Genomic DNA, 27,425 nt, shown 5'->3' with positions numbered 1-27,425 from the left:
GGAGATCGAATGCTGGAGTTTTGCGGTCTTGCTTGTTAGTGGAATTCACTTATCATTTGTTACGCCTTGTACTGCAGAGAGAGGAAAGCTGTGTAGAAACTTTGATTTTGCTGTTGAGTAATGGGAACAAGCTCAATTGAGCACAATCTGATATGTTACAGCCAAATGTGGATGGCGGCATGTTATCCAGGCAGGCGCCCACTTCTCAATATCCGAACGACCCTTGAACACCCACAGCAGCTTTCCAATCCTTTTCTTTACCATCTCATTTCTTTATGCATCATCTATAAGATCGGCAAATGAGACGTAAGTGGAAGCCTCTCTCTGGATCGTCTTGGGCTCCCTCGATCTTCCCCTGCTCGTTGGTCCGTCGGCCTTCAATGTGGGTCTGACTGTCCATTCTATATCCTCCTTCTGCCGAGACGATGATTTCTTCAGCCCCCTCGCCTTTCTTGATGCCCGCTCCCTCTCTTTGTCCACGTAACGGAAGAGGACGTCCTCCTTCTCCAGCCGAACAGCCTGCAAGCTCGATCCTCCCATCATGACGCCCAATTCCATCAATTCCTGCTCTAAAGACATTTGGTCCCTGATATTCTTATTGTGCTCTCTTGTTGTAACCATCAATGGACTTTGCGAATCGGTTGGAAGTCCAGTGACCGTCTCCATCGTAAGCTCTTCCATGTCCCGATCTTGCTCCCACTTGCTTTGTAGATTGTAACGTTGTTGCTCAATCATGGTTTGGGCTTGTTCATAGTGCTGGAAGTCGGAAAATTTAAGACGATGGGCTCTCATGAAGGTGTGGATGTTTGCGTAGCCAAAGGACATGATGATCTGTTTCTGGGTGAAATGCTTGGGTTGGATGTCTGCCATTCGATCTTTGATGGCTTGCTCTTCTCGATCTTGGGTTTCCATGGTTGTAATTCGATGGACCGTGTGAGATAATTCGGGAGGCTTCAGGGATTTTGGTTGGTGATTAGGTGGATATTAAGATCGAGCGAACCTACGGAACGACCTTCAGGGGCTTTTGCCAGTTTAGGTGGAGTTTAAACTCGAGCGAATCTACCGAGCAATTTTAAGGGTCTTTCGGGTAAATTCGGGCAAGACGTTTTCGGGAACTTAGGTGAATATCTAAAGTGTTTGGCTTCAAAGAAAGTCTATTCATGCCCTTGAATACATTTATGCTGCAAAGTGCAGCACAATGAAAATAGGTGCTATGACCAGATCAATAAGAAGACCCATCTTAGGAACCAATTCTCTCATTTGCTCCAAGACTCTTCTTTGCCATCATCTCCAACAACCCAGGACCCTCTGAGACGTCGCAGTATCTAACCACCCTCACCACTCCGTCTTTCAATAGCCTATGACAACTTGGGCTTCTTGAGGAGAGGCTCTGAGATATCGTAGTAGTCCTTCTGACCATCGTGGAGAGGCTTTGCCCTATAACCACCCAAGTCTTGAACATGCCTGTACGATAATCAGTATTTAGCGTTCACATTTGTCACTTGTGCGCAACCTACTTCGCCTCCTCTCTGTGCCAGAGCTCCCGACACTTTTGCTCCCGAATAACATCATATCCTGCCTCCCCTCCGAGTCGGAAGGCTGGATCAGAGCTGTACGTAGGCAACAAATCCACTCTACCCGGAAAGAACTCATGATATGCCCCGACACGGCTTGGCCATCGAAGCATGCAAGTTTGGCATTCTGTCAACTCTTTATCATGGGCATAGAGGAGGTGGAAGCTAATGGCATCGGATGGTTTGGCGGTTCTCAATTGCTTGGCTGCTTGCGAGACATCGACCGTTTGGGCATTGCGCTCATACGGCAGGGCGAATCTAGCACTAGGGAGAACTGGAATTCGATGGGGTTTCAGTTGAAGTGGTGGTTGGAAGTATGGCGTGTGGTAGCCGTAGCTGTAGCCTTTGTCGAGAGTGGCGCCATTCGCAGCTTCAAAGGTTCGCTTTTGACCACTGCGTTGGAGATCAGGTTGAGCAGAGGTCGAGTCGAAGGACGTAGCTGGAGTGGTGGTTCGAGAGCCGGCCACACTTGGAGTATTTGTGACAGTCGATCTCTGCGATGCTAATCTGTACGGCAGTTCCATCTTTGCAGATCGAATGGAAGGTTTAATGGACAGGAGAGCAGAGATCGGTGAAGGTCTGGCTTCATGGAAACTCGTCTATACTAGTGTCTTTTCATTTAGACGCGAGGCTCCAGGAGAAGCGATATCGGTGGTTCGATTTCTTGTCGACTCGTCTACACTAGCGCCATTTCTTTGCAAACCAGGGTGTGAATTACTCAAGGCTGAGCTAGAACTTTAGAGAAGATGCTGATTATCTAAGTATTGGACAAGAGCAAAGTTTCAGGAGAAACGGCAATGGTGGTTACCTTTCAGCTCTATTGCTCTAAACTAGGTTCATTTGTTTTGGGGGAAGAGGTTCTAAGAGCACGGCCGTTGTTTATGGACCTTCCAAATAAACCTCTCTATACCCAGCATCTATTATTCGGAAGAATATCGGTATAAGCATCAAAGATCAGTGGTAGCTTTCATTTACTGCTCTACCCTACTATGCTTAGAGATGAAGCTTCAGAGGAACAGACATCGGTGGCTGGGTTTTCAGACTACTTCTTTACACTCGCTCCTCTTATCACGGATAAACTTTTAAGGGAAATCTTGGTGATTAGGTTCTTGATTCATGCATCTTCATTACAACGATGAGCGTTAGCATCCTGCTACTGATTTGCGCTATTTTACTTTACAGATGAGGCTCTGAAGAGAGAAAGACAGTTACAGTTCAAACTTTCAGGAGCTACAAAGTAGTTCAGACAGCCAATTTCATTTCTTTGCGATATTTTTAGCTTAGAAACTTGTTTACGAGTCTTCGTTGTAGATTGAAGAGGTTTACTTGGACAGGATAACGAACAAAGACAGATATTGTGACTCAAATATTAGACTTATGTTTGCCTCACGAGGATCGCAACTAGCCATAGCAATAGTCCAATGCCCCAAATCTACTTAGCAGTTTCGACCATTATTTTCATCCCTTGCAAAGTCGTGCATTGTATACTGCTAATACATATTTCATGATGAAGATCCTTAGTACAGGTAGACATTGGAAGTCAGTAGATGCTTATATCCTTGTCTTGCCTCGTGTCATCTGGAGTTGAGACTCAGGAGAACAAAGCAGCGGCTCGGAAGCAAAGTACTTGACAAGCCTACTTTCATTCCATGAAAACCAATATATGTTCTTCTTGCAACAATCAGCACCACTACTTATAGTGGCTCTTTATGCAAAATTCATCTCGAAAGTGATTGCAATAAGTAAGGGTAAGGAAATACCCACGGCTTTCCCCCCTTTGTTTCTCGGTAATACATTGCGCTAATTGGCTCATAGCCGAGATTCTTAAATGGGTAATTATCTGCCATCGCTGCTTGATAGCACAACTTGCATATCAGAGAGCGTTCGAAACATTGATTCTCGGGATGATATAAATCATAGGATGCAAAAGGGCGGGGAATGGCCAATATTACGACTTGGGCCCTTCTTGAACAGAGCAGCGGTCCCGCTTTAAGAGGTCTTATTTCAACTGAGACTCTAGGATTCGAGACCAGGAGACGACTTGAGACTCTTCTAGTGTGTCTGTCAAAATTGGGGCTCAGAATACTAAATTAGAAAATGTACCACATCTTTGGTATACCCAGAAAAGACTCAACAGGTGGTATTCCAGCGACCATCTGCCCTATGGTTCGTGCGAAGCGATCACTATAGGGGTGATTTTCTGTCACAACTTCTAAAGATTACAATGATGCTAAGAGACTAATAAATCGCCTCTGAATGACTGTCTACTTGATTTAATACTTTCCACATTTTTGACAGACTTCGAGTCTTCAGAAGAAATGCCGGCGAATGCTGACTAAGTCATCGGCAAGCCTCAGGGTTCTCCGCACTGGTTTATTTTAGTTCCCGGCCTGCCGTCATCATCAACAAAACTTTCTTCATCATCGACTTCTCGATTGCCATTTCTGCCACCGAAATGCTCCAATCAAACGCGACACTGTTTACATCAGCAATGGATAAACGGCATGTGGATAGCTTCACTATGGAAGTTTACTTCCTGGCAGCCGCGACGTAATGGTTCACATCACCAATCCAATGCGAAGCTCTTCGGCTTCTGTGACTGAGTATATTTCCTATCTTTCCCGAAGTGTTTTCTCTAAAGTTTCACTATCTCTATTTCACGCTCGCAACCAGTCATCATGAAAAGCCTCACAGCAACTGCATTTGCAGCACTCGCTAGTTTTTCAGCAGCTCAGAACTCAACAAATTCCAACACGAGCATAAATGGTACTTTCAGCACGAGTGGTCCTCACAATGTTCGATTTGACACCGGCACATACGGTCCTCCTGTTGAAGAGTACCATTACTACTACGACCAATGGCCCATTGGTCTCGCAGCGTCTCGTACTGGCAGGGTTTTCGCATGCTACACTCGAGGCACATATGCATACACCCTCGGAGAGATCATAAACCAGACAGCAGAAGCTGCATATCCTTCCATGGAGCTCAATACGCCTGAAGGTGGGTTGTATACGACGACGAATGGCATACAATTTGGCAGCAATAATCAGACGGCTTTCATATCCGTTCAGGCGCTCTACATCACACCGGACGATACTCTTTGGGTGCTCGACACAGGCAGACCTACGATCGATGAATCTCAAGCTCCGAGTATGCCATATGCTGCTCCTGGCGGACCGAAGCTTGTCTCTATCAACCTTTCGAACAACTCCATCGCACGAACTTATACCTTTCCTGCGAACGTCCACTACCCCGACTCCTACATGAACGATCTACGATTCGATATGCGACCAAATGTGACCGAATCGGGTGGAGGAATAGCATACATAGTGGACTCGAGTAACGAAGGTAGAACAGGATTCATAATGGTTGATTTGGCTACAGGTGAAAGCTGGAGACAGTTGACCCAACACCCGAGTACATTGAGGACATATGCAGATGTGCCAAGTTACAATGGCATTCCGTTTTATCTCAGGCAAAAAGGAAGTCCGTTGGGCTTTCAGCAGGAGGGGTTGGATGGTGCAGAGTTGAGTCTGTATGGTGATGTATGTTTTGAACCTTAAGGTGGCAAGAAATGCGCTGACAAGATGAAAGGTTATGTATTACTCTCCTCTGACCTCCGACTACCTCTACTCCATCGAGACGCAATATCTACAAGCGAATCCGAACAATGATACCCTGTCTGCGAAACGAGCCTTCGATAATGTGAAGAACCTTGGCGAGCGAGGTGGAAATGCCAATGGGTTTTCTTCTGACAGCCTAGGAAATGTATACATGCTGATGCCGACAAACAATGCTATCTACATCTACAAGTCTGTCTTCCCCAATCTTTACGTTCATTGAATCTTACTAATATACGACAGCGACACAACACTCCAAGCAGAGCCCTATGTCCGTGACCCTCGAATCATATGGCCTGATAGCGCTAATGTTGGCTTCGATGGCTATATATACTTCAATATTAATCAGTTACCGTACCAGCCCGACTGGAACGACGGTGTGGATGGAAGACAATATCCTGGTTTGATCTTGCGAAGCAAATTGCCAGATGGGGCAGGGAAGAATATGATTTTGGGAGCTTCGACGAATGGGACAGCATAGGTTGGTTAATTAATTAATAAGCACATGGACATCCTAACGAGCGATGAGCTTCGAGATTTCCGTAAGGCGGGCGAAACAGTAGAACACCTCAAAGTCTGAAAACCAGCTGAGCTATCCTGCTTAGTATGAAATTTCAGTAGCAAGTGCCTTCCGTCAACGATTCCAGATCTCACTGCACAAATCACTAAAAATATCCAATTCACAAAGTCTGTTCAAAAGAATGCTTTTCATTGTCCGGGCAGGTCTGCGATACAGTTTTCCCAAAATCTCCTTCCTCTAGATCCTTGATCCCAATCCTCACTTTGCTACTCTCAACTCCATGCGCTTGTGTCTCCCTCAATATGCTCCATTCCCAGTACATCCTTCAGTCATTAAACGTTGCTTATGGTACCCGATTGTTTAGGTTGCGGACGGAGACGTTGCCATAACCATAAACTTCGGCGTCGGCGGTTTCCAGTTTGCATGGTCTGTTTGCAAGTCCCCGTCCTCAAACATATTTTCTAGACGCAAAATTTCCATCAAAACTTCGCACATTAATGCAGAGTAGGAATCGACATCGCGTGGATTCATTCTTATAGCCTTCAACATTTCCTTTGTCTCCGTATTATTTCCATATCGAGTAGGATGGATACGGACAGCATTGTCAGGGTCGTAGATGACGGGAGGTGGATTATGATTGTGTACAAGTGTGACATCTTTGTCCAAGTAAACAATCAAGTCTTCGATGTGATTATCGACCCACACCCTAAACTCAGTCCAGGCGGCTACTGCACCTCGGAGTGCAACGTCTGGATTGATGGCGAGAGATCGAATCTTCTTAAGCTTTGCCAATTCTTCTGTAAACAAATCAGTATGCGTAGGGGCCAAAGAATTCATCTAAAGAAGTTGATTCACTCATTCTTTAATGAGCGGCTCTCGGGGATGATTCGGAAGATCTTCACTGCTAGGAGGAATATAAAATAAAGCCGGAATTTGACGTACTGTAGAGAATTAATTGCTTATTGGGAAGTCCCCGATTGATCCATTCATACTTAGGATCGGCAACATACAAAGTATCAAGTTCCCAACTGACATAGGCACTCGGGTGCGAGTCGACATATATGGAAGGATCGGCTGGCGATGCAACACACTTCGTCGAAAATTCAGGCGTGCAGTGCTCCAAGCCAATTATACGAGCCTCACGCGAGACACGCATGATTGGTGGAATGCCTTGAACACTCCTGTACCTGTAGGGGACGGGGTAGGTAGCCTCTGTAAGAGCTTCAAAAGTCATGTCCATGTTCAAGAGCTCCAACTTGATATCTACAACTCGACCGTTTTTGCATACCTCAGCCCAGATTTTCAGGCGCAACTCAGGTGAAAGATTCATGAATACCGTGAAGGCGGTGAGCGGCTTGATAGCGGTGGCGAGCTCCTCTAATTTCTCAGATGGAGGAGACGTATGCTCTTGGGGTGCAGAAATCTGCATCTCAGACTGTGCGATCGAGGTTGAGTTGGCCATCGTGAAGTTGTAGATTCAGTCACTTGTTTAATCGCTACGAGGCGCAAAGGGATGTTCTGAAGATGATCGTAAGAGGTGGAAGGCGGAAGTGGGAAGTCCTAAGCGCAAAGCAGCCGAGGCGGGCTGAAGGTAGACTAGAGGATGCTGAAGTTTCTGAAGGCGAAGTAACAACTTCGATCTGACAAAGGTAGTGATGGCTCCAGGCAAATTTCTTTCGGTATGTTGCAAAGATGATGTGTCGCTCGAAATAGTTGTCGAAATGGTTGTCGAAATTTGTCTGGTGGAGGCAGCGCTCCCAATAGGTGGTTTGGTTTGGTTTTAACCCTAAAACCAAACCAACTGTACTAATACGGTTCCGGAAAACTATAAAACTAAACTATACAAGTTCCAGATAGTTCTAGCCGGTTTAACTACCAAGACAAATAAAAAGCTATTAATAGTATATTCTCAACCTCAAGCTTCAAAGTATTTAAGGTTTTCAGGCTCTAAGGCACTCTAATCTCCTCTAATTTCCCTTAATCTCCACTATCCTCAAGCTCCCCCAATAGTAAACGGGCAGACGGTTCTTGATGGTTTCAAGGAGCCCGGAACCGTTACGGACCAATAGGCTGACGGTTCTTGAAATCTGTAACTCAAACTAGTCTAAACGGGTGGTTTTTGTTGGGGACGCTAAAACGGACCAACCGTTGGGAACGCTGGGTGGAGGCGCAAGCTTGAGCTGGAAGTGGTTTGATAATGCGATCTAAGGCCAGCAAAATTCTTTAGGATTAAGGTTTTAAGGTTATTTTTAGCGTGTACCTTAAATCTTTTTGTTGCAGGTCGCAAAAAGATGAGTATTTCATAAGTCAACGATGGCCCCCTCCAATAACTGAAGAAGCTGCGAATTTCGACGCTAAGAAGCCTTCGGCCAATCACATTCGACGATTTGTTTTGTATAGGGTTCTTGTTGAGGTCTTCGCTGAGGAGCTGTCTGTGCTGAAATTAAGGTTACGTATGCGTAGGAGCTAGTACTGATTCGGATAAAGAGAACTTGTAAGATCTTAGCTTTAGCTGTTCAGTGCGAATGCATTCAGGGACAGTCCAATACCGCTCACAGCTCTGTTTTGGCGGTCTGTTACGGTCATTTGTTTACACCGGGCATTTATGTGATATTGGATTTACGTCTAGCGTCAATATGAGGGAAGATTGCCTGAAGACGGGGTGGAACATAGAGGTGTGCCTTTGGGTATGGCCTAGCGTAGCGTTTGAAGAAGCCGGAATTGGGTTCAGCATGAGGAGAAGTCAGGCAAATGGTGGTAGTACATACTACTACTGCCTTATGCAATGATCTCACTTTCATCTTAATTTCGGAACGTGAAAGTGTTCGGGAAAGTGGAGCCCATTTTCAAGTTCCTCATATACCACCTCCCGAATGTTTTGACACTGCACCTGGAGAGGAGTTAATAGCAATTAAATCACTTTGAAGCTGCCAGGTTGCAGTGTTTCTAAAAAACCTGAAAGTATTCATATCTGATTTACCCCCGGCAGGCTTCGGTTGACTACCAGTAGCATGACTATCTTGAACAGCACGAGTAGTATGGAAATTCATTGAGGCAGAGATGCAAATACTTTGACGATATATCTAAAGGCTTGCGACCTAATCTAAGTCTCTTCAATTTGTACTCTCTCGATCCCTGCTCAGCTTTCCTCTATATCGCCCTCTCCATCAAATCAGTGTGAAGTTCAGAATCTGCCTCAAGAAAGCGGTACATCTGATACAGGTCTAGCTGCCGTATAGATCATTCCCTAAGAATTTTCATGACCTTGAAACTGACCTTTGGCGGCTTCCAGTCCGAAGGCATCAGCAATGCCACTTCCGATACCAAATTTTCCACCTGTTCGGTCTCACATGTCACGCCACGAATCAGATGATCCGGATCTAGGTCTTTGACACCGTAGTATTCTCTCTCGTGCTTGAGCGACTGAAACAATTGACGGGGCTCTATGAATTCGAAGCCGGAACATATCCTGGTCCTCATCTGAAGTACCCACTCTCGAGGTTCAGCCCAATCTCCGAGTCGTTGCGAGGAAGTGAAAGTAGTGATTTCTTGAAGAGGAAGGGTTTCGATCAAAGGTTTCAAAAACTTCTTGTTGATAGCATATGGAACGGCAAGATGGCGGATGTTGTAACACGAAGCGAGTGTGTGGTAATCAACACGGTACATCTTCATCTTTGGCCTCATACCATCGTGAGCTCCGTACACAAAGGGACCCTCGGTTGGGATGATGATGTCGCAATCCCAATTGACATAGATTCGAGGCGGAATCTTCAAGCACAGTAACATGCCTCCAATATCATTCTCTGTAGTCTTCCCAAATCCAACCTTGTAATATTTTTGACCCTCTGATCGAGCTTCTTTAGAAGTGTCTGAGGCACAATTGTCAGATTCTCGTACGATTGTCAGGGAAAGAGGTGCGCAAAAAAAAAAAAAAAAAAAGGGACATATCGTGAAAAATACTTACGGAGAATTGGTGGTACTTTGCGTCCACACATGCTCCTAAACGCCAATTGGTGAGTGGCGAACAGTTTGTAAAGTTGAGCTTGCGCTTTCTCGTCTCTCTGAGAATATGTAAAGCCGCAGAAGAGGTCGATGTTGCGCGGGATAAAGCAAACCTGCTTCCACTTCAGAAAGTTAGTACCGGTTCCCGGAGTCCTCAGTACGGTGAAATCCAAATCTAGGGAGGAGGAAGAATGAAATAATTTGTTGCTTACAATCTGTTGACGGAGCTCGATTGGCAATTCTGCAAAGCAAGTGAAACTGCTGAGCTTAAACTCGTTATCGAGTTCGTCGTTCTCATTTTCATCGGCACTCTGGGCCATAGGCTCTTCGATCTCATCATCGTCGAGTTCGGCTCCGACTGTGTCCGGCATGAACCCTTGACTAGAGCCGTTACTTGAGGTATCCTTGTCTTCGTCAAGAGCTGGAGGCGCAGAGACGCGTGGTAGCATTTGGTCGGAAGGAGCAGTCATCTTGAGGGGGTCTGTAATCGCTCGTTTGGGTGCGTCTTCCGGCGTTGTATTCTTGTAGAGTTGCTCAATATGAAGTCTGATGAGTTGCGCGAGTCTGTGGAGATGAATCAGCTTTGTGCCGGCCGGGTTTGTTGTGTGAGAATTTTACCTTACTTTGAAGGGAAAAGCGAGGAGACAGATGGAAGAGGAGATCTTTAGAAAGGTAAAAGTTTGCTTACAAGGTGGCGCGACTCAACATGTAGTATGAGCGGGAGTTGGGAGGTTTCGGTGTCGTTGCGCTTGAGATCTGCTAGCGCGCAAATTTCCCGTTTCTGCCCAGCATATATGTTGCTAGATGGCAATGGAAAGATAAGATGTAAAGAGAGGTACACGAGCCAATCAAGATCAGAGTTCAAAGTGCAAAATTCATTGAAAGCTTAGTGCTGTTCTCATCGCTAAGACATACGCAGCTATTCATGTGATGCAAGGCTGAGCTAGGCCAATTCCGCTAAACGGTCAAGGGTGTTATAGATTTAAATAAGCATTTCTTAGGCATACCAACATCCAGTGAAGGCGGCCATCAGGCTCGGTGGTTCAGGTCAAACCTGGTTTGGCAGCGGGAAAGGGCGTCGAGAATAACCAGGTCTGGTTTGATAGGGAGCAACCGCTACACGACTGCGCTTGCTCCTGAAGTTTTTGCATCTCATTCCGATTTTTTCTATATTTCTTTTCTTTTGTGCTCGCTAAATTCTTTATTGTCAAGATTTTACTTTATAGTCACAACGATTCCTCGACTCGCTTAAAACACAAACTTGCACTTTCAGCGATGCGATTCATGTAACAAGAGTTCTTCACGTACGCAAAATGGAACAATTATCCTTGGTTGAGAGATGGAGGAGCATCAAGGACTATTACTCTGGGAAAGACTCAGATTGCTTGCAAAGAGGAAGTCCGTCCTAAAAAAAATTCCTCCTTTGTTTACATTGTGGGCCGCTCAAAGTAGGGGTCCAATGCTACATGACGTTCCTCCTCCTTCTCAGTCTCAATCCTCATATCACCCCTCCATCTGCCATATCGTCTCCCTGAATCCCCGAACTTGCTGCCTTAACCTTCGCAGCTGCTGCCTTCATCGCCCGGTATCGTTCTTGCTCATGAGCATCGTAATTTTCCTTCTCGTGGACTTCCATGACCATCACCTGGAATCGAGGAGCCTTCCATACTCGTCCCGCCTCTTTCATTGCCTTCTCTTTCTTCACCAATGCCTGAAACAGATTAACGATATTCTTACTTGCAGCCCGGACGCTACTTGCTGATACACGTGGTAAGAATTTATCATACTCAACTTCATCCTCATTCACTTCGGCATCTTCACCTTTAGAAAATCTTTCGGCTTGTGCTTCGAGGTACTCTCCTGGGATAGTGAGATTGATGCCAAATTTGGTGTTACTGTTGAGGTGTTGGCAACAAGCGCATCCTCCCTCCATCTCATCTTCGGCCATGTCTGACGACCAGTTGTCGAGGCCGGGAGCCAGATAAACAGTGATGACCTCAATGGCCAATTTGGGAAGGGACTTCTTCAAAGCTTTGAGCCCACTGACAGTGACTGCAAGGTGACGCAGCTTGGGCAGAGACTTGAGTTGCGTTAGTGCCGATCCGATGGCGGTACCATTTCCCTCGAAGTTGTAATTGTCGAAGCACGCAGTAGGACATATGGTATCGCAAGCCCAATTGACATAGACTTTGGCAGGAGGTCGATAATCGAAATCATAATCAAGATGCTCAGGGAAAACTCTCAACTGCTCTATCGAGTCCGAGAGAATAGCACTCCAATCCAACCTCTCTGGCTTCTCGAGAGACGTGTAAAACAGCTGGTGCCACACGCTGAGTAACGCTCGTGAGAGCCGTGGATTCATCCATACCGTCGAGGTCGTCCCAGTCCATCCCCATGTCTGGACAAAACATTGGGAACACGTCGATCACTCGCGGTACGAAGCATGCATGCTTGAAGATTTCTCGACTCAGTTCGACAGGCAGCTCGGAGAAGCAGGTGAACTCCGTCAGAGGGCCGTGGTCTTTAGTGATCGCGTCACTGGCATTGCTATTTGAAGGTCCAGCGATGTCCTTGTTCTCGTTCTTTGCTTCCATGTTGAAGATTTCGACCTGATCAATGCGATTCAATGAGGAAGAGGTATGAGTTGCTCGTAGCGGCGTCCGTGTCACAACTTTGTATTGGATGTCAGAGGGATGTTTGTAGTTGAGTGGAATGGATTAATTCTTACCAGAGACTTGATCCTATTTCAGGGTTGACCGGGGAAACGCGCGAATCCGACGATTGGAAGCTGGCCAGGAGAAGGGCGGATAGCCTCAAGTGGCGCAAGTATGCAGCTTGCCAGTCAGATGCGAAACCAAGAGACGAAAGATCTTTCAAGTCAGAGAAACCCTCTTCGGTCCAAAGATGATGACCATGAACGTTGGTCGTTGGTGGAGTTGGAGAAGATTGGAAGGTGGTTTCCTACGCTTAAGTATTGCGGCTGCTTGTTCTGGATAGGCTAGGCAACCTACGGAGGAAGTTCCAAGCGACGCAAACGATGCAGAGCTTCCTCGCATTCCCGTTTCGGTGAAAGCAATTCCAACAGATGCAGAAAGCACTTATGCAACAAGTGAGACACGGGAACCCACTTTCTTGTATGAGAAGGAAGGTGGTACTATTCTTGCATCGCATCAAAAGGAGCATCGGCTTAATATTCTTTGATAATTACAATGCCATCTCACGCGCGCAGTGTATAAGCTTCAGCAAATATCGCAAACATTCATTGAATAAGTTCAGACAGCCACCCAATATTGAACAAACAATTCCACAGTCTATAAGCATGCATCAAAAAGCAAAGAACAATGCAGCCACCCAGTCCCCGTCGCCAACCCCCACATCTACCCGAGAAAACAATTGAAAAGAGCGCCATAAAGAAGGGGACAAAATCGCAAGTCTCAGCAACAGCACAACGGGCTTTCAGGCGGAGAATCTGCAGTTGCTCGCACCCTGTGACCTCCTGGTCCAAGAGCGAAAGCAGCAGCCCATTCCGCAGCAGGATTAAGGATCTTTGTATGGACTTCGCCTCCAACTTTTTCGTAGACATCGAATGCATGACCTTTTTCTGGTACCAAAACCTTCTCACAATGAATGCCTTGAGCTGTGAGAGCATCGTGGAATTCTGTCACGTGATAGGTATCAAAGATGTCATCTGAAGTACCGATGACTTGGTAGATTGGCGGATACCTGATTCTTTGGCATAGTTGCAGAGGGCCTGTGAAACTGGTTAGCTCAAGCACTCTATAAGTTGTGGGAATCTGCAGTGGCTTACTGATCTCATCGATCTCTTCTGAAGTGACGGAGCCTTTGTCTGGCATTCGCAAAGCCCCATCTTCACCTCTTATCAGGCCTTTTAGTAGTACTTCGGCCGAAAGCCCTTCGCGAAACATCATCAAGTTTATTTGACTCCTCGGGGTTGAAAATCCTAATGGTATATTCGAACATCCCATGTCCGTCGGTGGCTTTCCATAATTCGTTGCGGCAGCCAGAACTTCCGGAGTACAGGAAGGTGCGTCGCATTGTGATAGTCGTCCGCGTCGAAGATATGGAACTCGGCGCATATCTGTGGGGCCATATAATGATAGTATGGATGCTGGAAGGGTAGACCAGAGTTTTGGCTGCGGAAAGGTGTCAGTGGCGGGCGTGACGATAAGGTCGTCAGACATACTGTCAAGAGAGCTAAATGAGCGCCTGCAGAGGCCCCAGCAACCACAATCTTGTCCGTGGCAACTTTGAAGTTAATCTCTTCAAGTTCTAAAGGAAGGTTGTTCTTGAGCCATGACTCGACATCGCGTATATCTTCCAGTTGGCCATCAAATGTCGTTTCGGGGAGCAACCTGTAGTCCATTGATACAATGACGAACCCAAGAGCAAGGAACTTATGAAATAGAGGCCGAGAATAATCAGTCTTGTTGCTTGCAATCCATCCTCCGCCATGGATGTACAGCATGATGGGATGATTAGTACCATCATTGCTGCTAGGAAGGTAAATGTCAAGTGCTATTCTGACTTCACCGACAGTCTTCCAGATACATGTTCGAGATACAGGTAAAGCAGGAGGTCGAATGCGGGAAGCAGAATTCGCCATGATGTGAGATCTGATATAAACAAGGACTGCGGAGAATATCCCTTGTATACATCGGCTCATGAGAAGTACAATGAGATCAACCGTCCAAGACCAAGGAGCGGTGGGGGATTTTCGTGCTTTCATGCTAGATCTAGATACCAGATCAAGGCAAGCGCAACCTATCGAAATTTGGAACACGATGAGGTGTGCATAAGTGGGGTGGGCTAGGCAAAGCGTAGCCATAGAACGATCCACGAACCTTGTACTCGGGACTACCGGTTCGGCTGCTGCACTGCATGTGTACCAGGGTGCGATAGGGTGGACGCCAATGCAAGTTGGTCACAGTTTCTAGAGCACTGGCCAAGAACTCCAATCAATAGAGCGTAGATGAAAGCACAGCATACCTCCAACTGTTACTTTCCGTCAAATGACTTCTTCTTGAAGCACTGCATTAAGCGCGATGACGCTGTACGAGGGAGACAGTTGGTTCTGCATATCACAATACAATACTTCAATTCTCCTGCATTTGATAGGTATAATCGAGACCCTCGTCGCGTTATAGTACCCGCATTTGCCTGTCACTGCCGAGACTTCGACCTTAGACGCCTTCATATTCTTAACCTCAAGAGGAGAGCTGGCTTCGCCTCCTGATGGCTTGATTCGGGCTGTCAAGGAACAAGGGCTATGAATTCCATCAGTCGATCAGCTGTACCAGGGTTCAAGTCCCGTCTTGCCCGTCCAACCGACAAGAAATGACGAGAAAGGTCAAAACACTGCGGCCCTTACAGGGTCGGTTATGGTTGTCCCGATCCACACGGCGAATAGGTGCCGAATTTGAGATTTTCTCAAACACTCGTCATTTCAGCCGCAGAAGCAAAATGACTTCTTCTGTGCAGCATCGAGATTGAATCGGGAGCTACCGTCGCGGCCCGTTCAGCATGCCGCCAATTTAGCTACGGCAGATCCAGCCGAGTCGGGTGACCTTTAGTGGAGCGAGGAGGCAAAGAAACAACATTGGAACTAAGTCAAGCAAGCTGAGAAGGGTCAGAAAAGATTGGTTGGGGAGGTAGTACAATCGCCGATTCGTTAGAGCTGGTAAACAGCACAACCTGGTCTCTCGGAGGCACCGACTTCGAGAGAAGTGTAATTGATCCTCCCGCTGGCCCGTGGAACTGTACACAACCCAGCCGGGATTCTTCTGGAGAGTAATGCAAGGTGTTGATAGACTGCTACCATCCTTGCTTCCGAAGCTATGGTACTATGCCAAGGGTGATGGCAGTTAATTCTCGCAACGACAACGATGAATAAAGCAGATAAAGGATGTTTGAAGCGAAGACGGGAGAGATAAGTAAGGAGACGAGGTGCTCGGCAAATGAGACGCGCTATACCTCTTTTGGATTAGTTCATGGGTGCCCAATCCTTCTTCACTTTCTTACCTCGAGAATATTCCGTCCGTAGCTCTCAGACCGCACAGGAGAAACTTTCTGGAAGACCAAGGACTTGTCTCAATCTGAATCCCAAGGCGTTCTCCTCGCTCTTGTCATTTGCTGCAAGCGCGATAACAACATACCTTCCAACACTCCAACGCAGCCTTCTCCCGCGAGCAAATCGGCTTCCACACCGTAGCAAACATCCCAGCTGTCGACGGATGGAATGCACGTTTGTAACCACCCTCAACCATTGGAGACACGACTTTATCTTTAGCTTACGAGTCCGTCGAACACGATAATGCACCGAAGGTGTGATGGGGTAAGGTTACAACGCTCGATCGTTGTGACTGCCGACGAGGAGTACGTGGTTGGACGGATCGCCCGCGGGGGGACAATGACATGATTTACGCTTTTGATCGGTTCAAAATTGAGTCTCCAGATGGTCAGTTGAGCACCTGAGAGCGGTAGTGGAGGCTGTTGATCTCCAAGATTCTCTTAACAACACGTGATCATATGGCTTTACCGGCGGTGAGATAGAGACTATCAAGGCTCCAGAAGTCTTTCTTGCAATGGGCCAAGCCACACGATACTATCTGCTTTCAAGTTTTCCACTCGTCATGGCATGACTGAGCACCGTGCCAAAAGACACTGAATGGTCTGAAGGAAAAGCCCCCCACATCGGTTCGCCTGGAACGGCTTCCCGTCCTTGCTTTTACTTCCCTCTATCTTCTCAGAATCGAGTTGAGTTAACATAGCGTAATGCCGGCGGTAAGAGAAAGTGAGGATGGTATCATTGCTTAAGCGACGAGACTACATCCATGGTCTCAAATCTTCAAATCAGAGAAGCCCCGAAACGTCGGCGACTTGAAAGTTTAATCCTTAAATACAACTAGTCGTGGCCGAGCCAACAAGCAACAAACGTAGACCTTCGTCCTTGAAACGAGGAGAAAGTATCAACGCGGCAGCTCAGACATGCTTTGATCGGTTATACCCTGCTGACTTAGGCAAATCTCTAGCTGCCCAATCTGGAACACTAGAGCCTCGATATGAGGGGGGTATTGCTGGCTGCCCAAGTAAACTTCCAACTCCTGTTGAGCCTCGGTACAAAACTCACAATTGATCAACGAAAGTGAGAAGTGTTGGATTCATAGAAGGCTTGATTTCGAAAAGCACAGCTACATCAAACGCACCTCGACTGAGATATTCAAATCTGATCTACGTTGTACTAGCAACGACACAAATTTATACTACAAAAGGTATACCGGAAACCAAATGATGCATGCTTTGCTTCCCTACAACTCCAAGTGATGCTTCCATATCCACAAGAATGCCGTCCAATTCCTCTGCTTCAATTCTCTCCCTCAACCCTATCTCATCCCTCTAGGACCACTTGGGAGTCCAGGTCCCCTTCTCCCAGCAGCCGGCCCAGATGGAAGTCCTTGTCTTGCACCTCCCCCTCCTCCGCCACCACTATATCCATAACCACCACCTCCAAATTCCGACTCACTGCTCGCCCACGGACTCGTAGCAGCCATAAACGGCTTATCCCCACCACCAGAAGGCGCACCCACAGCACCCTGCGGCATAAACCTATCCTCGTAGTTCCCTCCTCCGCCAGAACTACCATAGCTATTACTCCTCTGCACCTGCGGATCCGCCATACTCGCACTCCCCATCGCCGGACTCGCCGCCCTCTCTCCTCTAAAGTTCTTCTTAAGTCGGTCCTTAGCACTCAAGCCCGAAGAGCTTCCCGGAGGAGTTGGTCCCGCGCCGAACGCGCCAGCAGTCTGATAACTCCCTGCTCTCTGGCTAGGTAGAGGTCGTGCTTGTATTTGAGGTTCTGGTGTATTGGCCTGTCGCGCGAAGGGATTCTGTCGAGCTGCCCCGCCACCCGCTGCGAGTCTTCCTCCGCGTCCTTGTCTGAGACCCATGGGTTGCTCTTGTTGCTGCTGTGGTTGCGAGTCCCAGAGACTGCTCAACGCGCTTCCTCCTCCTGGGCCCTGGTTTTGTAGTCCGCCATAGCGAGCGCCGACGTTGGTTGTGTACACTGGTTGGACGACGACGGGCGGAGGTGCTTTTGGATCCGGTGGCAGCCAGCCAGGGAATGAGCGCCCCTTCTCCGTGTAGTAGGCTCGCAGGACTCGGCAGAGGTGGGTATCGTCTTCAGTGTCGCCGTCGTTCTCGGAGGGAAGGAGATTCTGTCTTATCGAAGCTACGCGGGAGGTGGTGGTTGTGAGGAGATTCGAGAAGTATGATGCCATGATGAGGGGAAGCCGCCGATGGGCGGAGATGTAGTTCAAGTGTAGCTAGAGCTGTGAATTAATTCGTGTGTTGAGTATTGGAGAAAAGATGACTGCGAGAGGAATTTCTGAAGTGCTCTATTTGCGACGCGTTGTTGAGTGTGGATTTCATGCACTTTGATGAAGTTGAAACATGTTTCGTGACGGTTGATCCAGCGAAAGCGCGACCCCACATTACAATATGACGAGAATGGTAATCCACGAAATTCAGCAACAATCACTTTCAAGAATGCAGCGTATTGCAGCTCATGACTGCGGAGTGAAATCAAAACGTCTTATTGGTATCTGGATAGGCTACTTGAGTAATAGCAGCCAGAATTGCACATAACTTTCTACAATACCCCGCATTTTGACAAAGCCCCAACGCCATGCATACAGAATAAGGTTATCTAAATTATGCGTGTGCCAATTCTCTTCGTGGTGCTTCGAACTCCTCTTCGACCTCGATTTCCATTCTTGGGAACTTTTTTGGCTTCGGCTTGGGTTTGGATGATGGTGCCTTCTTTCTCTTTGTTCCAGCAGCCTCTTCTTCACTGCTATCACTCTCACTGTCCTCATCGTCTTCTGCACCAGTCTCCTCGTCTTGTTCGCTTCCAAGCCAATCCTCAATGTCTCCGAGATCTTCTTCATCTTCGCCAAGATCACTGACATACTCCACATCTCCAACACCCTCTTCATCCTCAAACTCTTCTTCATTCTCCATTTCTCCTTCCTCCTCCTCGATACCCTCGTCCAGATCCTCGTCTCTAGTTCCCTCTCCTCCTCTCTCCAGACCCTTCAGCACCTTCTTCCAAATAGCCTCACTGACGTTGAGAGGTTGATCACCATAAGCGCCACTTCTCAACCGCTCGATAAGCTCTCGCTCAATGGCCCTCTCAACCTTCGCAGCAGCCTCTGCCTTTCTCTCTCTTGTTTCTTCACGTCTTCTGACTTTCGGCGCCAACTTAGGAACAAGCTTCTCTCCCAACCTCTCGTCCTCCTTGGCAATTCTCCGCATCCTAATCCCGACTTGCATCAATCGCGTGAGTCTTTGCTTGCACTTGTGGATCAGGAACTTCGGCCAGTAGATCAGACGATCATCGATCTGTTGTAGGGCCTTCGCATAGTTCTGTGACAGCTTAATTCGTTCCCATAGCTTGCTCGGCGTGTGTGCTCGCTCAATCGTCTTCATGTAGAGGTAGAGAGTTCCAGTATCTGGGTTTGCACGGACAGTAGCATATCTACTATTCGCCAGTGGACAACTTTGTCGATTGCAGAGGCCGGTGACATTATATTCATTGCGACAGAAGTTCTTCTCTTTTGTTGTCCTGGCTTGTTAGATTGAAAGCTGGATCTGAGGAGGGGATTGCATACGTTAATTTGAATGAACAGAACTGCTGATTTATAATCTGCCAGACGATCTCGTCGGAAGACATAATTGCGGTCTGAGAATCTGTGATACCACTTCAGAGGTTGTTGTGTGTTTGCGCACTCAGAGATTGGAGAGAATTGCACTGGGAACTTTTTTCTTCGCAGTGGCAGAAAATTTAGGCGGTGAAGGTCACGTGAATTCTCAGTTCCTTGCCCCAAGGCCCCTCTTTCTTTCCGGTGCAAGAGGACGGTACTACTTACTGTCTTGAGAGACTCTTCTATCACCAGTTTTCGATACGAGTAAGGTGTTGTGCGCAGAACTCCTTTTGATCTTCTGAATGGAGAATATCTATGTTGGTAGACATGGGTCTTCACTGGATTGCCTCATTCAGAGCAGATCTGTGCCGTACGGATCATGCAAGCGCCTCATCCAAACATACATGATAAGATCAACTGCATATCCTCCCTCTCCTACACTCCAATTCATCTAGGATTTTTGATAGTACATATTAGTTTCGTCTCTGCAATGTCTGAAAACAACTATCTACCTTTGATAGTGTCCAACCTGCCTTGGTTGCTTCTTGCCTTCACAGCTTTCAAGGCGCTTTCTCTGAAATACAAGTCTGGTCTGAGCAAGCTACCAGGGCCACAGCTAGCTGCTTTTACAGATCTGTGGCGCTTCTTTGTAGCGTGGGGTCGAAGGCCCGAGGTCGCTCACCAAGAGCTTCACGCAAAGTATGGTGATGCTGTCCGAATGGGGCCGAATATGGTTTCGATTTCTGATTATAAAGCTGTCAAGGAGGTATACGGTTTCAATATTGCGTATATCAAAGTATGTTTACCACGTGTTTCATGTCAATACTCTCCCCTCCTTCAAACTGGCTTAAGCTGATATCTTTTGTAGTCAGACTTTTACCCCGTGCAACGAGCTATAGCCAATGGGAAGGCACTGGAATCTCTGTTCAACACGACGGATAACAAGTTTCACGCCAAGATCCGCCGAGCAATTAGTAGTACATATGCCACTAGTACTATTGTTCAATTCGAACCACTGGTTGATTCCACCATCTCCACATTCCTAGATCAACTTGATGAAAGGTACGTTGGCAAAGATGGGGACGCTGGTATCTGTGACTTCTCAATATGGCTGCACTACTTCGCGTTCGACGTAATCGGAGAGCTTTTATTCAAGCAACGAATCGGCTTCTTGGAGGGTGGAACTGATGTGGAAGGCATCATCTCGAACGTAGGGAAAATCATGTCATACATTTCGCTAGTAAGTCAATTCCGCTCTGAAATTGGTATTAATTGGCTCATCAATTTAGATTGGTCAAATGCCTTGGCTAGATCATGTTTTGATGAAGAATCCAATTCGAATTTGGATGAGTGCTCGAGGGATTGGTCAAAAAGCTTCGCCAATGGCCACTTTTGCTGCTAAACGCATCGCTGAGCGCCTCGCTATGAAGGACTCTGCAACCATTCCAGAGGACAAGGCGACGCTTCCACCTGATATCCTCGACAGATTCTTACTCTTGAAGGAGAAAGATCCTGTGTTCTTCAATGACACGTGGGTGCTCAGTCTCATGGTTGGCAACGTCTTCGGAGGTTCAGATTCAACAGCAATCACAATGCGAACCATCTTCTATCATCTGCTCAAGTCTCCCCATACCATGGACGCCCTGATGGAAGAACTCAGCGAAGTAAAATTCTCACGTGATGATGGAATTGCAACGTGGAACGAGACAAGACAACTACCCTACCTTACTGCGGTCCTTCAAGAGGCTCTCCGACTACATCCAGCTGCTGGATTTCATCTCGAGCGTATTGTACCGGCTTCGGGGTTGCAGGTTGGTCAGCACTTCCTGCCGGCAGGTACAATAGTCGGAGCCTCCGCCTGGGTCCTACACCAGAAAGAATCCATGTTTGGCCCAAAATGCCAAGAATTCAGACCGGAAAGATGGATTGAGGCAAGTGAGCAAAGACGGACTGAGATGAACAATGCAATGTTTGCATTCAGTATGGGTAGTAAAGAGTGTCTCGGAAAAGGCATTGCTTTTCTTGAGACATACAAGCTGATCCCTACCATCTTGAGAAAGTACGAGGTATGTTACTCTAGTGAATGACCTCCGTTGTGGACTTACTGAACATTCGCAGTTAAGTCTTGTAGATCCAAAGGCAGAGTGGAAACTTGAAAATGCCTTCTTTGTCAATCAGACAGATTTCTATATTCGGATACAGCGACGACATGAAGTGAAAGTATAGCGAGCATACTCTAATCTTATTATAACTTCATCCAACTCTATCACAAGCTCAATCTTCATAACATAGGATCTTAGGCTCCGTTCTCATTCTTATTCCATTCATGATGCCCCTCCGTCTCAACAATGGCAATATAATCGCTTATCACAAACCCTCACGAACCGCTACCGTTGTCATGAAATTTGCCACAACATCGACACAGAACATATCCTGGTCATCAAAAGTATATCCACGACTCTCCACCGTGAACTTCGCAGGCGGGATTTCAGCAGGCAAATCCACATTCTTCGTCAAAACATAATCCCCTGCCGCAATCGGACAACTAACCCCGGTATCATACAACACTCCATCCTCGCTGTCGTCACAAAGATCGATAGTTTTGCTCAACAAGATTATGAATCCTAATTTGACATCGATATCGACGTATGCTCCTTCGAGGATCTCGCTGTTGGCTGTGAAGTCGAAGGTGGCCGTGAGCGGGGAGCCGGGGACAGGTGGGTCTGGCGACAGGGTGAAGGAGTGGAGACTAATAGCATCCGTGTCCGTGCCGCAGTTGGTGTATGACCATTCTGAGAGTGCTTCGACGGGCTCGGATGTCTTTATGATGCTTTCGATCGTGTCGATGAAGCCAGCGGAAGCTAAGCCAGCGAGTAGCGGGGCCGTGATAAAGAAATGCATCTTGAGGAAGTGGTGTGATGATTATGTTGGAATGAAAGGGAAGGGTCAGAAAGAGATCTGATGGATGGTGGAAGAGGATGTTGAGATGAGGTTGGAGGTTGGGTGGTTCAAGTGACAACTGACCGATGATGATTTGTTTTTAGATCTTGTCTCAGCCACGATAAGATGTCTTGCATTAGACGGGTACTACCGTGTATAATTTTCGTTCGTTTGCCACCGAAGAAGTTGAAGTATCAAGATGATTCATGATGCCATCAATGGTCGTGATTGACTTACTGGTTCATAGCTTATGAAGAGTGAATGGAGTCCAATTGCCTCGTCATAACTCTAAGCTTCTCCCATATCTGCCTCGCATTGTCGATGTAAGACCGAATTACAATACGCACAATTCGCGATAATCCCTCATCAAATCGGAATAAGGACGCAATCTCTGGCCGTTCCACAGCATTCATAGTAGTGGGACAGGTGGCGTAAATTGTGTGAGCTCCCTTTCTCGGCTAGACCTTGACGAATAAGCCTCTATCTGCCCTCAAACAGTGAAATCATTCGTCAAGGGGGCTAACTCGAGTAATCGAAGCGTCCACTTCTCTGGTTCTCGGGATCGGGAAGTCACAGTATGCACCATGGCAACTTCGGCGGCAGGCGCCTCACATCTATCTGACCCTGGCTGCATCTACTTTGTCCTCCCACGTCATCAAAGCTGTTTTCTTGATGCACGTAGATTCCCGGCTTTATTGGGCATGACATCCCAACCCCTTTCTTGTCTTGTTCGCTTCGATCGAATAGTGGGTATTGGGCTGGGTTAGTCATTGATGTAGCATCAATGATACTATGAATCTATGAACATGCCGCAGATGAAGATTTCCCGAGAAATAGTTACAGACCATACGACCTTGTGTACTGATAGTCACTACCATTCACACCATAAGAAATATCCTCAGCCGAAGGCGATTGGTTAATGGAACAGTCGAGATGGCAGAATTTGAGTTGCGGTACTTACAAAAGATCCGAATAAGAATTTTAGTAATTATGAAGCTAGATATGAGACCTAGTAGCCCGTTTGCCCTCAATTCGGTAGAAGTTGAGAAGAAGCTTGAATGTTGATGGCCTATTCCAATTCTCGAGGTCTAACCCCGTGAATCTCTTATGCTACAATCCACTAACCTCGAAGATCGAGGGTTCTATGAATGCCATTCAAAGGTCTTGTGAATCTCTTCTATTAATAGTCATTGTGATCAATCAATCTCTTTACCTATCTAACTTTTCATATCTCCCGCTATCTATAAAACTACCGGTCGAGCTCCTTGTTTCCCAACCTCAAACAACTACATCACTTCAATACCTTCCTAACAACAACATCTACAGAACATAAGTCAAGTGCTTAGGTATTTTTAATTACTAACTACCAGCGAATATAGACATTCAACTCGGAAGTCCTTTGATCAATAAACTCAACACCATGTCTAACATCGTTCTTCCTTACTCCGCTCACCACTACAACTCCTTGCCAGACATCATGGATGCTAGTCTCAATTTCAAGCCTACGGATGCTACGTTCTTGACCACGATCATCGGGCAGCTGTTCGTCAAACATCAGGTTCAAAAACATTTCGGAATCATTTTGCTGCACAAGCATTTCCCTCTCGATGAGAATGAAAAGCTCGTAAACTGTCAAGCAGTTGCTGTGCCTTGGAAGACTTCGAGTCATGATGAACAGGTACATGACATCAGAAGCAACGCATGGCGCTTTGTTGAGCAAGGCATAGCTCCATACGAATTTGCCTGCAATGCGTCGATGCAACCAGATGTCAGCGGCTTTGGAGCCGTTCCTTTCTGAACTCAGGGCTGTACTTAAAAGGCTGGGTTTGCTAGAGAAACTCGGCATCTGTGCTTTTACCAGTGAAGACGCAGATTCAGATGCGCAAATGGAGTTTACATTAGGCCGTGCCAACATCACTTTGCTTTTTGATGTTGATCCCGGAGATGACTCGATTGACGCAGTATGGAAATTTGAGCAGCCCTCCGAATTTGACTCACTGACATGTAAGTAAACCATTCATTCATGATTGACATCTTGATGTTAAGTTATACGTAGTAGCCATCCAAGCCCCGTACTCTGTTGTTCTTGGACGATGCAAACGTCGCTGCAAAGTAGGAGTTTATGGACATCAGAAAAAACACATTAGAAATACATGAAGCCATGCAAGACAGCGAGGCTTGGTGTCATTTTTCTAGGATGTCTTTTTACGGGTGTGTCTTAAACTGCATGTTTCTTTCTTGGGTCTTTCTTTTGGTCTATTTTTTGATCCATAGGATAATATTCTGGAGCAAGTGTGGTATTAGTCTATTTCTAGATCTAGAGAACCCAGAAACACCGAGTATGGAAACGCGTCGTCATCATCTGAATGTAATGTGACGAGTATCCGCTGCCAAAAAAAAGTATTGAACTTGATTTAAAAGATCGTAGACTCAAAGGCCACGTCGCAATGGAGCTGGCGGATGTTCGGCTCGTAATTTGACCCATGCTGCTTCTCCATAAAACATATAAGTCCCTCACTCTATTGTTTTACGCCTTTCACCATCCCAAAAAGCAAGAAGCTCCCGCAGACAAGTCCTTTTGATCGGGTCGTGCTTGAGACAACTTTGTACCATGTGCTTCCAATGTTCTGGGATATCTTCTGATGATTCCCAATCTTCAACCACATCTACCGTGCATGTTACATCTTCAAACTATATGTCTGGCTGCCGTAATAGCTTCCACATACAGCGGCCAAGACTAAATACTTCAGCCAACTCCAAAGCTTTCGGACACTTTTTGCTCCATTCGGGGTAGACACCCGGTGTACTGCTAAGAGAGGTATTTCGCGTTTCTGGCCCAGTGTATTTGGTGTATCGAGGGGTACTTGAGCCTTCTGCCGATACTTCTTCCACATCCCAGGTGCCGTCAACCTCTGGAGCCGTGACAGCAGCAGGGACACCACTTCGCTCCCAATCAATAAGTACAAGATGGAAATCTGCGTCGATCAGGAAATTTGCCGGCTTGATGTCCATGTGGTAGGTATGTGCAACGAAATGGGTATGTGCTAGTGCTGCAGCCATCTCGTAACACCACTTGGCCTTGGTTGAAACTGATATGCGCTGACTCAATTTGTTGTTCTCATCGATGTGATCAGCGAGACTTCCATTAGAGGCGAATGGATAGAGACTGCCACACACGAGTGAGGATACCTGGTGCTTCATATGCTCCAGCAGCTAAGAATCGTTGTCAGCTAGGCGTGGTGAGAAGGAGAGTGAGGGTACCTAGTTGAGAGGCTTTTGCTCCGATTGACCCGTCTGAATTGATTTTGTTGATTTGCACTGAGGGATCGGGATAAGTAAACAGTTTTGGATGTAGAGCAAGGAAGAGAAATTACCAATGTTGTGGTCTGCAGAAGTGAAAATGTACCAGGTTCCTTGGAGCTCATTAGCGCTCAGTCCCTGTTCTTGGTAATAGATGCGTACCGTCAGTATCCTGAAACATTCCTGTATCTGAATATGAGTAACCGTTGGGAGGAACCGTCACGGCTGCACCATGAGTCGAGTATCCACCCTCCATCTGTGTCGAAACAAGGGCTTGGATGTCTCGATTCACTTGACCATAAATCTTAGGGCTATCAGCATATTGCCAACTTGAAACTTACTTCTTGACCTAGGATGCCGCCAGAAATACTCACCCAGAAAGATCCATCCGGTTTCGCGATTTTAGGTCTCCACAGTGATTGAATCGAACTCTGCTTTCCTAGGTTTTTCCAATTCAGTAAATCAGTCGACGAATACAGATACGGCGATATATCTTCTCTGATTTTAGCGCTTCAGACACTGCACAGGAAAGCATAGATCTGACATACTGTCACTAGCACTCTGTCCAATCCAATAGAAAGTATCTCCTCTCTGGACTATTACACCGCCATGTGCATCGATCTTGTTTCCAGAAGTATCCGTCCATACGGATCCAGGAACAATCCAAGAAGCAGCCCAAATACTAGAAAGTGCCCAAGAGATCAACATCAAACGAGAAAACAACATGTTGACGAGATATGACTAGGGATGTTTGGGTACATTAGTACACGGAGAGGCGCTTTGTACTTGTAGTCCCCCTTTCTATATCCCCCGGACTAACTCGTATTCGTAGCTGCTAAGGATGACCTAATTTCAACATCCCGAATGATACAACTGAGATGAGAAGTTTGAGTGAAGTCTTCCCCGCAATTCGGGACAAAAAATGATGTTTCCGGCAACGCATCGGTCTATATCGACCCGAAATGGTATCGAGAGAAGCGAATGTAACTCCCTTGGAACATGTTTAGATGAACCAAGCTCAGTGATTAGTGTATGGAAATTTTCAAGTCTCGGCGCTATCCGAGCCATATGAATAGTTCGGCTAATGTTAATATCCAGAGTTCTTCTGAAACAAGTACCCATGTTTCCCCGCTATCCCCGAATGACATCCGAAAACTGACACGTTGTAGTTCTTGAACTCAGGGACGTCGTTCCGAGGCTGCGATGATCAAGTTGGACTTTGCATGATCCTTGGATAAGCCCACCTCGAAGGCCGAAGCTTCAATGCTCGTATACTTACTGTTTCTTGGTAGTCTGCTCTTTTTCTTTCGACAACTCTACCTTCTGCACCTTCTTCATGGCATGCATACTGTGTCTTTTCTGATTTCTCTGGTTCGAGTGCGTTGTCAAGATCGATGTCGGCAAGTGCTCCGTGTCGAGCGTTCAAGCCTTTCAAAATTTGCCACATGCATTTTCAATTTGACGAAATAATTTGACGGGCTCCTTCTTCAAATATTCAATATCTCACTCAAAGCATACTAGCTTTGTACATTACGTGCTACACTACTGGTATATATTTCGAATCTGAAAAGGGGTCTCGGCAGATCTCGCTTGTCATTGTGCGTAAGCGAGAAATACTAGAGCATTCATCATGCCGAGGCAAGTTGCCACTAACAACAGAACATCGCCGATCTCTACGGCAATTCTTTCAAGTGTGTGACGGTGTGCCACATCTCGTCGTTGGATCATCGCAAGGACCATTGCTCAGATT

The 27,425-nt window shown here is 46.7% G+C and overlaps 14 protein-coding genes across 14 annotated transcripts; 3 read left to right on the top strand and 11 right to left on the bottom strand.

Moving 5' to 3' along the window:
• Positions 1-273: 273 nt before the first annotated feature.
• Positions 274-1,023, bottom strand: LY89DRAFT_786514 (uncharacterized protein; the record flags this gene model as incomplete). Its single annotated transcript, XM_018222990.1, has 1 exon — positions 274-1,023. Exon 1 carries the CDS (start codon positions 910-912, stop codon positions 274-276), a length of 639 nt encoding a protein of 212 aa, XP_018065979.1. The 5' UTR covers positions 913-1,023.
• A 242-nt stretch (positions 1,024-1,265) lies between these two features.
• On the bottom strand, positions 1,266-2,098 carry LY89DRAFT_758332 (uncharacterized protein; the record flags this gene model as incomplete). The annotated part of the gene is made up of 2 exons (XM_018221435.1): positions 1,266-1,464; positions 1,518-2,098. The coding sequence occupies 2 exons, from the start codon at positions 2,096-2,098 to the stop codon at positions 1,359-1,361; spliced, it is 687 nt and encodes a 228-aa protein (XP_018065978.1). The 3' UTR covers positions 1,266-1,358.
• Positions 2,099-3,995: 1,897 nt separating this feature from the next.
• LY89DRAFT_786513 (uncharacterized protein) lies at positions 3,996-5,850 on the top strand. Its single transcript, XM_018222989.1, has 3 exons — positions 3,996-5,119; positions 5,169-5,386; positions 5,438-5,850. Exons 1-3 carry the CDS (start codon positions 4,253-4,255, stop codon positions 5,673-5,675), a joined length of 1,323 nt encoding a protein of 440 aa, XP_018065977.1. The 5' UTR covers positions 3,996-4,252; the 3' UTR covers positions 5,676-5,850.
• Positions 5,851-5,957: 107 nt separating this feature from the next.
• Positions 5,958-6,753, bottom strand: LY89DRAFT_228383 (uncharacterized protein). The gene has a single exon (XM_018206017.1). The coding sequence runs from the start codon at positions 6,549-6,551 to the stop codon at positions 6,075-6,077; it is 477 nt and encodes a 158-aa protein (XP_018065976.1). The 5' UTR covers positions 6,552-6,753; the 3' UTR covers positions 5,958-6,074.
• Positions 6,754-8,954: 2,201 nt separating this feature from the next.
• LY89DRAFT_786512 (uncharacterized protein) lies at positions 8,955-10,186 on the bottom strand (the record flags this gene model as incomplete). Its single annotated transcript, XM_018222988.1, has 3 exons — positions 8,955-9,583; positions 9,679-9,838; positions 9,929-10,186. 3 exons carry the CDS (start codon positions 10,184-10,186, stop codon positions 8,955-8,957), a joined length of 1,047 nt encoding a protein of 348 aa, XP_018065975.1.
• Positions 10,187-11,214: 1,028 nt separating this feature from the next.
• On the bottom strand, positions 11,215-12,310 carry LY89DRAFT_674195 (uncharacterized protein; the record flags this gene model as incomplete). The annotated part of the gene is made up of 2 exons (XM_018213421.1): positions 11,215-11,961; positions 12,002-12,310. The coding sequence occupies 2 exons, from the start codon at positions 12,308-12,310 to the stop codon at positions 11,215-11,217; spliced, it is 1,056 nt and encodes a 351-aa protein (XP_018065974.1).
• Positions 12,311-13,150: 840 nt separating this feature from the next.
• Positions 13,151-14,340, bottom strand: LY89DRAFT_674194 (alpha/beta-hydrolase; the record flags this gene model as incomplete). Its single annotated transcript, XM_018213420.1, has 3 exons — positions 13,151-13,467; positions 13,525-13,870; positions 13,921-14,340. 3 exons carry the CDS (start codon positions 14,338-14,340, stop codon positions 13,151-13,153), a joined length of 1,083 nt encoding a protein of 360 aa, XP_018065973.1.
• A 2,569-nt stretch (positions 14,341-16,909) lies between these two features.
• LY89DRAFT_688813 (uncharacterized protein) lies at positions 16,910-18,309 on the bottom strand. The gene has a single exon (XM_018215782.1). It carries the CDS (start codon positions 18,008-18,010, stop codon positions 17,117-17,119), a length of 894 nt encoding a protein of 297 aa, XP_018065972.1. The 5' UTR covers positions 18,011-18,309; the 3' UTR covers positions 16,910-17,116.
• Positions 18,310-18,321: 12 nt separating this feature from the next.
• LY89DRAFT_654297 (Mak16 protein) lies at positions 18,322-19,515 on the bottom strand. The gene is made up of 2 exons (XM_018212294.1): positions 19,403-19,515; positions 18,322-19,356 (listed from the first exon to the last, which is right to left on the bottom strand). Exons 1-2 carry the CDS (start codon positions 19,462-19,464, stop codon positions 18,444-18,446), a joined length of 975 nt encoding a protein of 324 aa, XP_018065971.1. The 5' UTR covers positions 19,465-19,515; the 3' UTR covers positions 18,322-18,443.
• Positions 19,516-19,925: 410 nt separating this feature from the next.
• On the top strand, positions 19,926-21,661 carry LY89DRAFT_674191 (cytochrome P450; the record flags this gene model as incomplete). Its single annotated transcript, XM_018213419.1, has 4 exons — positions 19,926-20,231; positions 20,304-20,675; positions 20,725-21,501; positions 21,554-21,661. The coding sequence occupies 4 exons, from the start codon at positions 19,926-19,928 to the stop codon at positions 21,659-21,661; spliced, it is 1,563 nt and encodes a 520-aa protein (XP_018065970.1).
• Positions 21,662-21,664: 3 nt separating this feature from the next.
• On the bottom strand, positions 21,665-22,614 carry LY89DRAFT_688810 (uncharacterized protein). Its single transcript, XM_018215781.1, has one exon. It carries the CDS (start codon positions 22,334-22,336, stop codon positions 21,803-21,805), a length of 534 nt encoding a protein of 177 aa, XP_018065969.1. The 5' UTR covers positions 22,337-22,614; the 3' UTR covers positions 21,665-21,802.
• Positions 22,615-23,795: 1,181 nt separating this feature from the next.
• LY89DRAFT_674189 (uncharacterized protein) lies at positions 23,796-24,522 on the top strand (the record flags this gene model as incomplete). Its single annotated transcript, XM_018213418.1, has 3 exons — positions 23,796-24,053; positions 24,142-24,379; positions 24,422-24,522. 3 exons carry the CDS (start codon positions 23,796-23,798, stop codon positions 24,520-24,522), a joined length of 597 nt encoding a protein of 198 aa, XP_018065968.1.
• Positions 24,523-25,066: 544 nt separating this feature from the next.
• Positions 25,067-25,435, bottom strand: LY89DRAFT_739039 (uncharacterized protein; the record flags this gene model as incomplete). Its single annotated transcript, XM_018220433.1, has 1 exon — positions 25,067-25,435. The coding sequence occupies one exon, from the start codon at positions 25,433-25,435 to the stop codon at positions 25,067-25,069; it is 369 nt and encodes a 122-aa protein (XP_018065967.1).
• An 85-nt stretch (positions 25,436-25,520) lies between these two features.
• LY89DRAFT_739038 (uncharacterized protein) lies at positions 25,521-26,401 on the bottom strand (the record flags this gene model as incomplete). The annotated part of the gene is made up of 6 exons (XM_018220432.1): positions 25,521-25,588; positions 25,637-25,693; positions 25,750-25,788; positions 25,838-25,979; positions 26,017-26,168; positions 26,224-26,401. 6 exons carry the CDS (start codon positions 26,399-26,401, stop codon positions 25,521-25,523), a joined length of 636 nt encoding a protein of 211 aa, XP_018065966.1.
• Positions 26,402-27,425: the final 1,024 nt, after the last annotated feature.

This window comes from Mollisia scopiformis (genome assembly GCF_001500285.1).
Source record: "Mollisia scopiformis unplaced genomic scaffold LY89scaffold_23, whole genome shotgun sequence".
In the NCBI taxonomy this organism is placed as follows: domain Eukaryota; kingdom Fungi; phylum Ascomycota; class Leotiomycetes; order Helotiales; family Mollisiaceae; genus Mollisia; species Mollisia scopiformis.
Note: the sequence above shows the minus strand (reverse complement) of the source record. Positions and strands in the feature narration are given on the sequence as shown.

Bases quoted from the DNA above. Each gene is read 5' to 3' on its own strand.
- LY89DRAFT_654297 (XM_018212294.1), bottom strand. From the start codon at position 19,464: ATGTCTTCCGACGAGATCGTCTGGCAGATTATAAATCAGCAGTTCTGT. The intron at 19,357-19,402 runs GTATGCAATCCC...CTAACAAGCCAG, and splicing joins TTCTGTTCATTCAAATTAAC to GACAACAAAAGAGAAGAACT.
- LY89DRAFT_688810 (XM_018215781.1), bottom strand. From the start codon at position 22,336: ATGCATTTCTTTATCACGGCCCCGCTACTCGCTGGCTTAGCTTCCGCT.
- LY89DRAFT_688813 (XM_018215782.1), bottom strand. From the start codon at position 18,010: ATGGCATCATACTTCTCGAATCTCCTCACAACCACCACCTCCCGCGTA.
- LY89DRAFT_228383 (XM_018206017.1), bottom strand. From the start codon at position 6,551: ATGAATTCTTTGGCCCCTACGCATACTGATTTGTTTACAGAAGAATTG.
- LY89DRAFT_786513 (XM_018222989.1), top strand. From the start codon at position 4,253: ATGAAAAGCCTCACAGCAACTGCATTTGCAGCACTCGCTAGTTTTTCA. The intron at 5,120-5,168 runs GTATGTTTTGAA...ACAAGATGAAAG, and splicing joins AGTTGAGTCTGTATGGTGAT to GTTATGTATTACTCTCCTCT. The intron at 5,387-5,437 runs GTCTGTCTTCCC...AATATACGACAG, and splicing joins AATGCTATCTACATCTACAA to CGACACAACACTCCAAGCAG.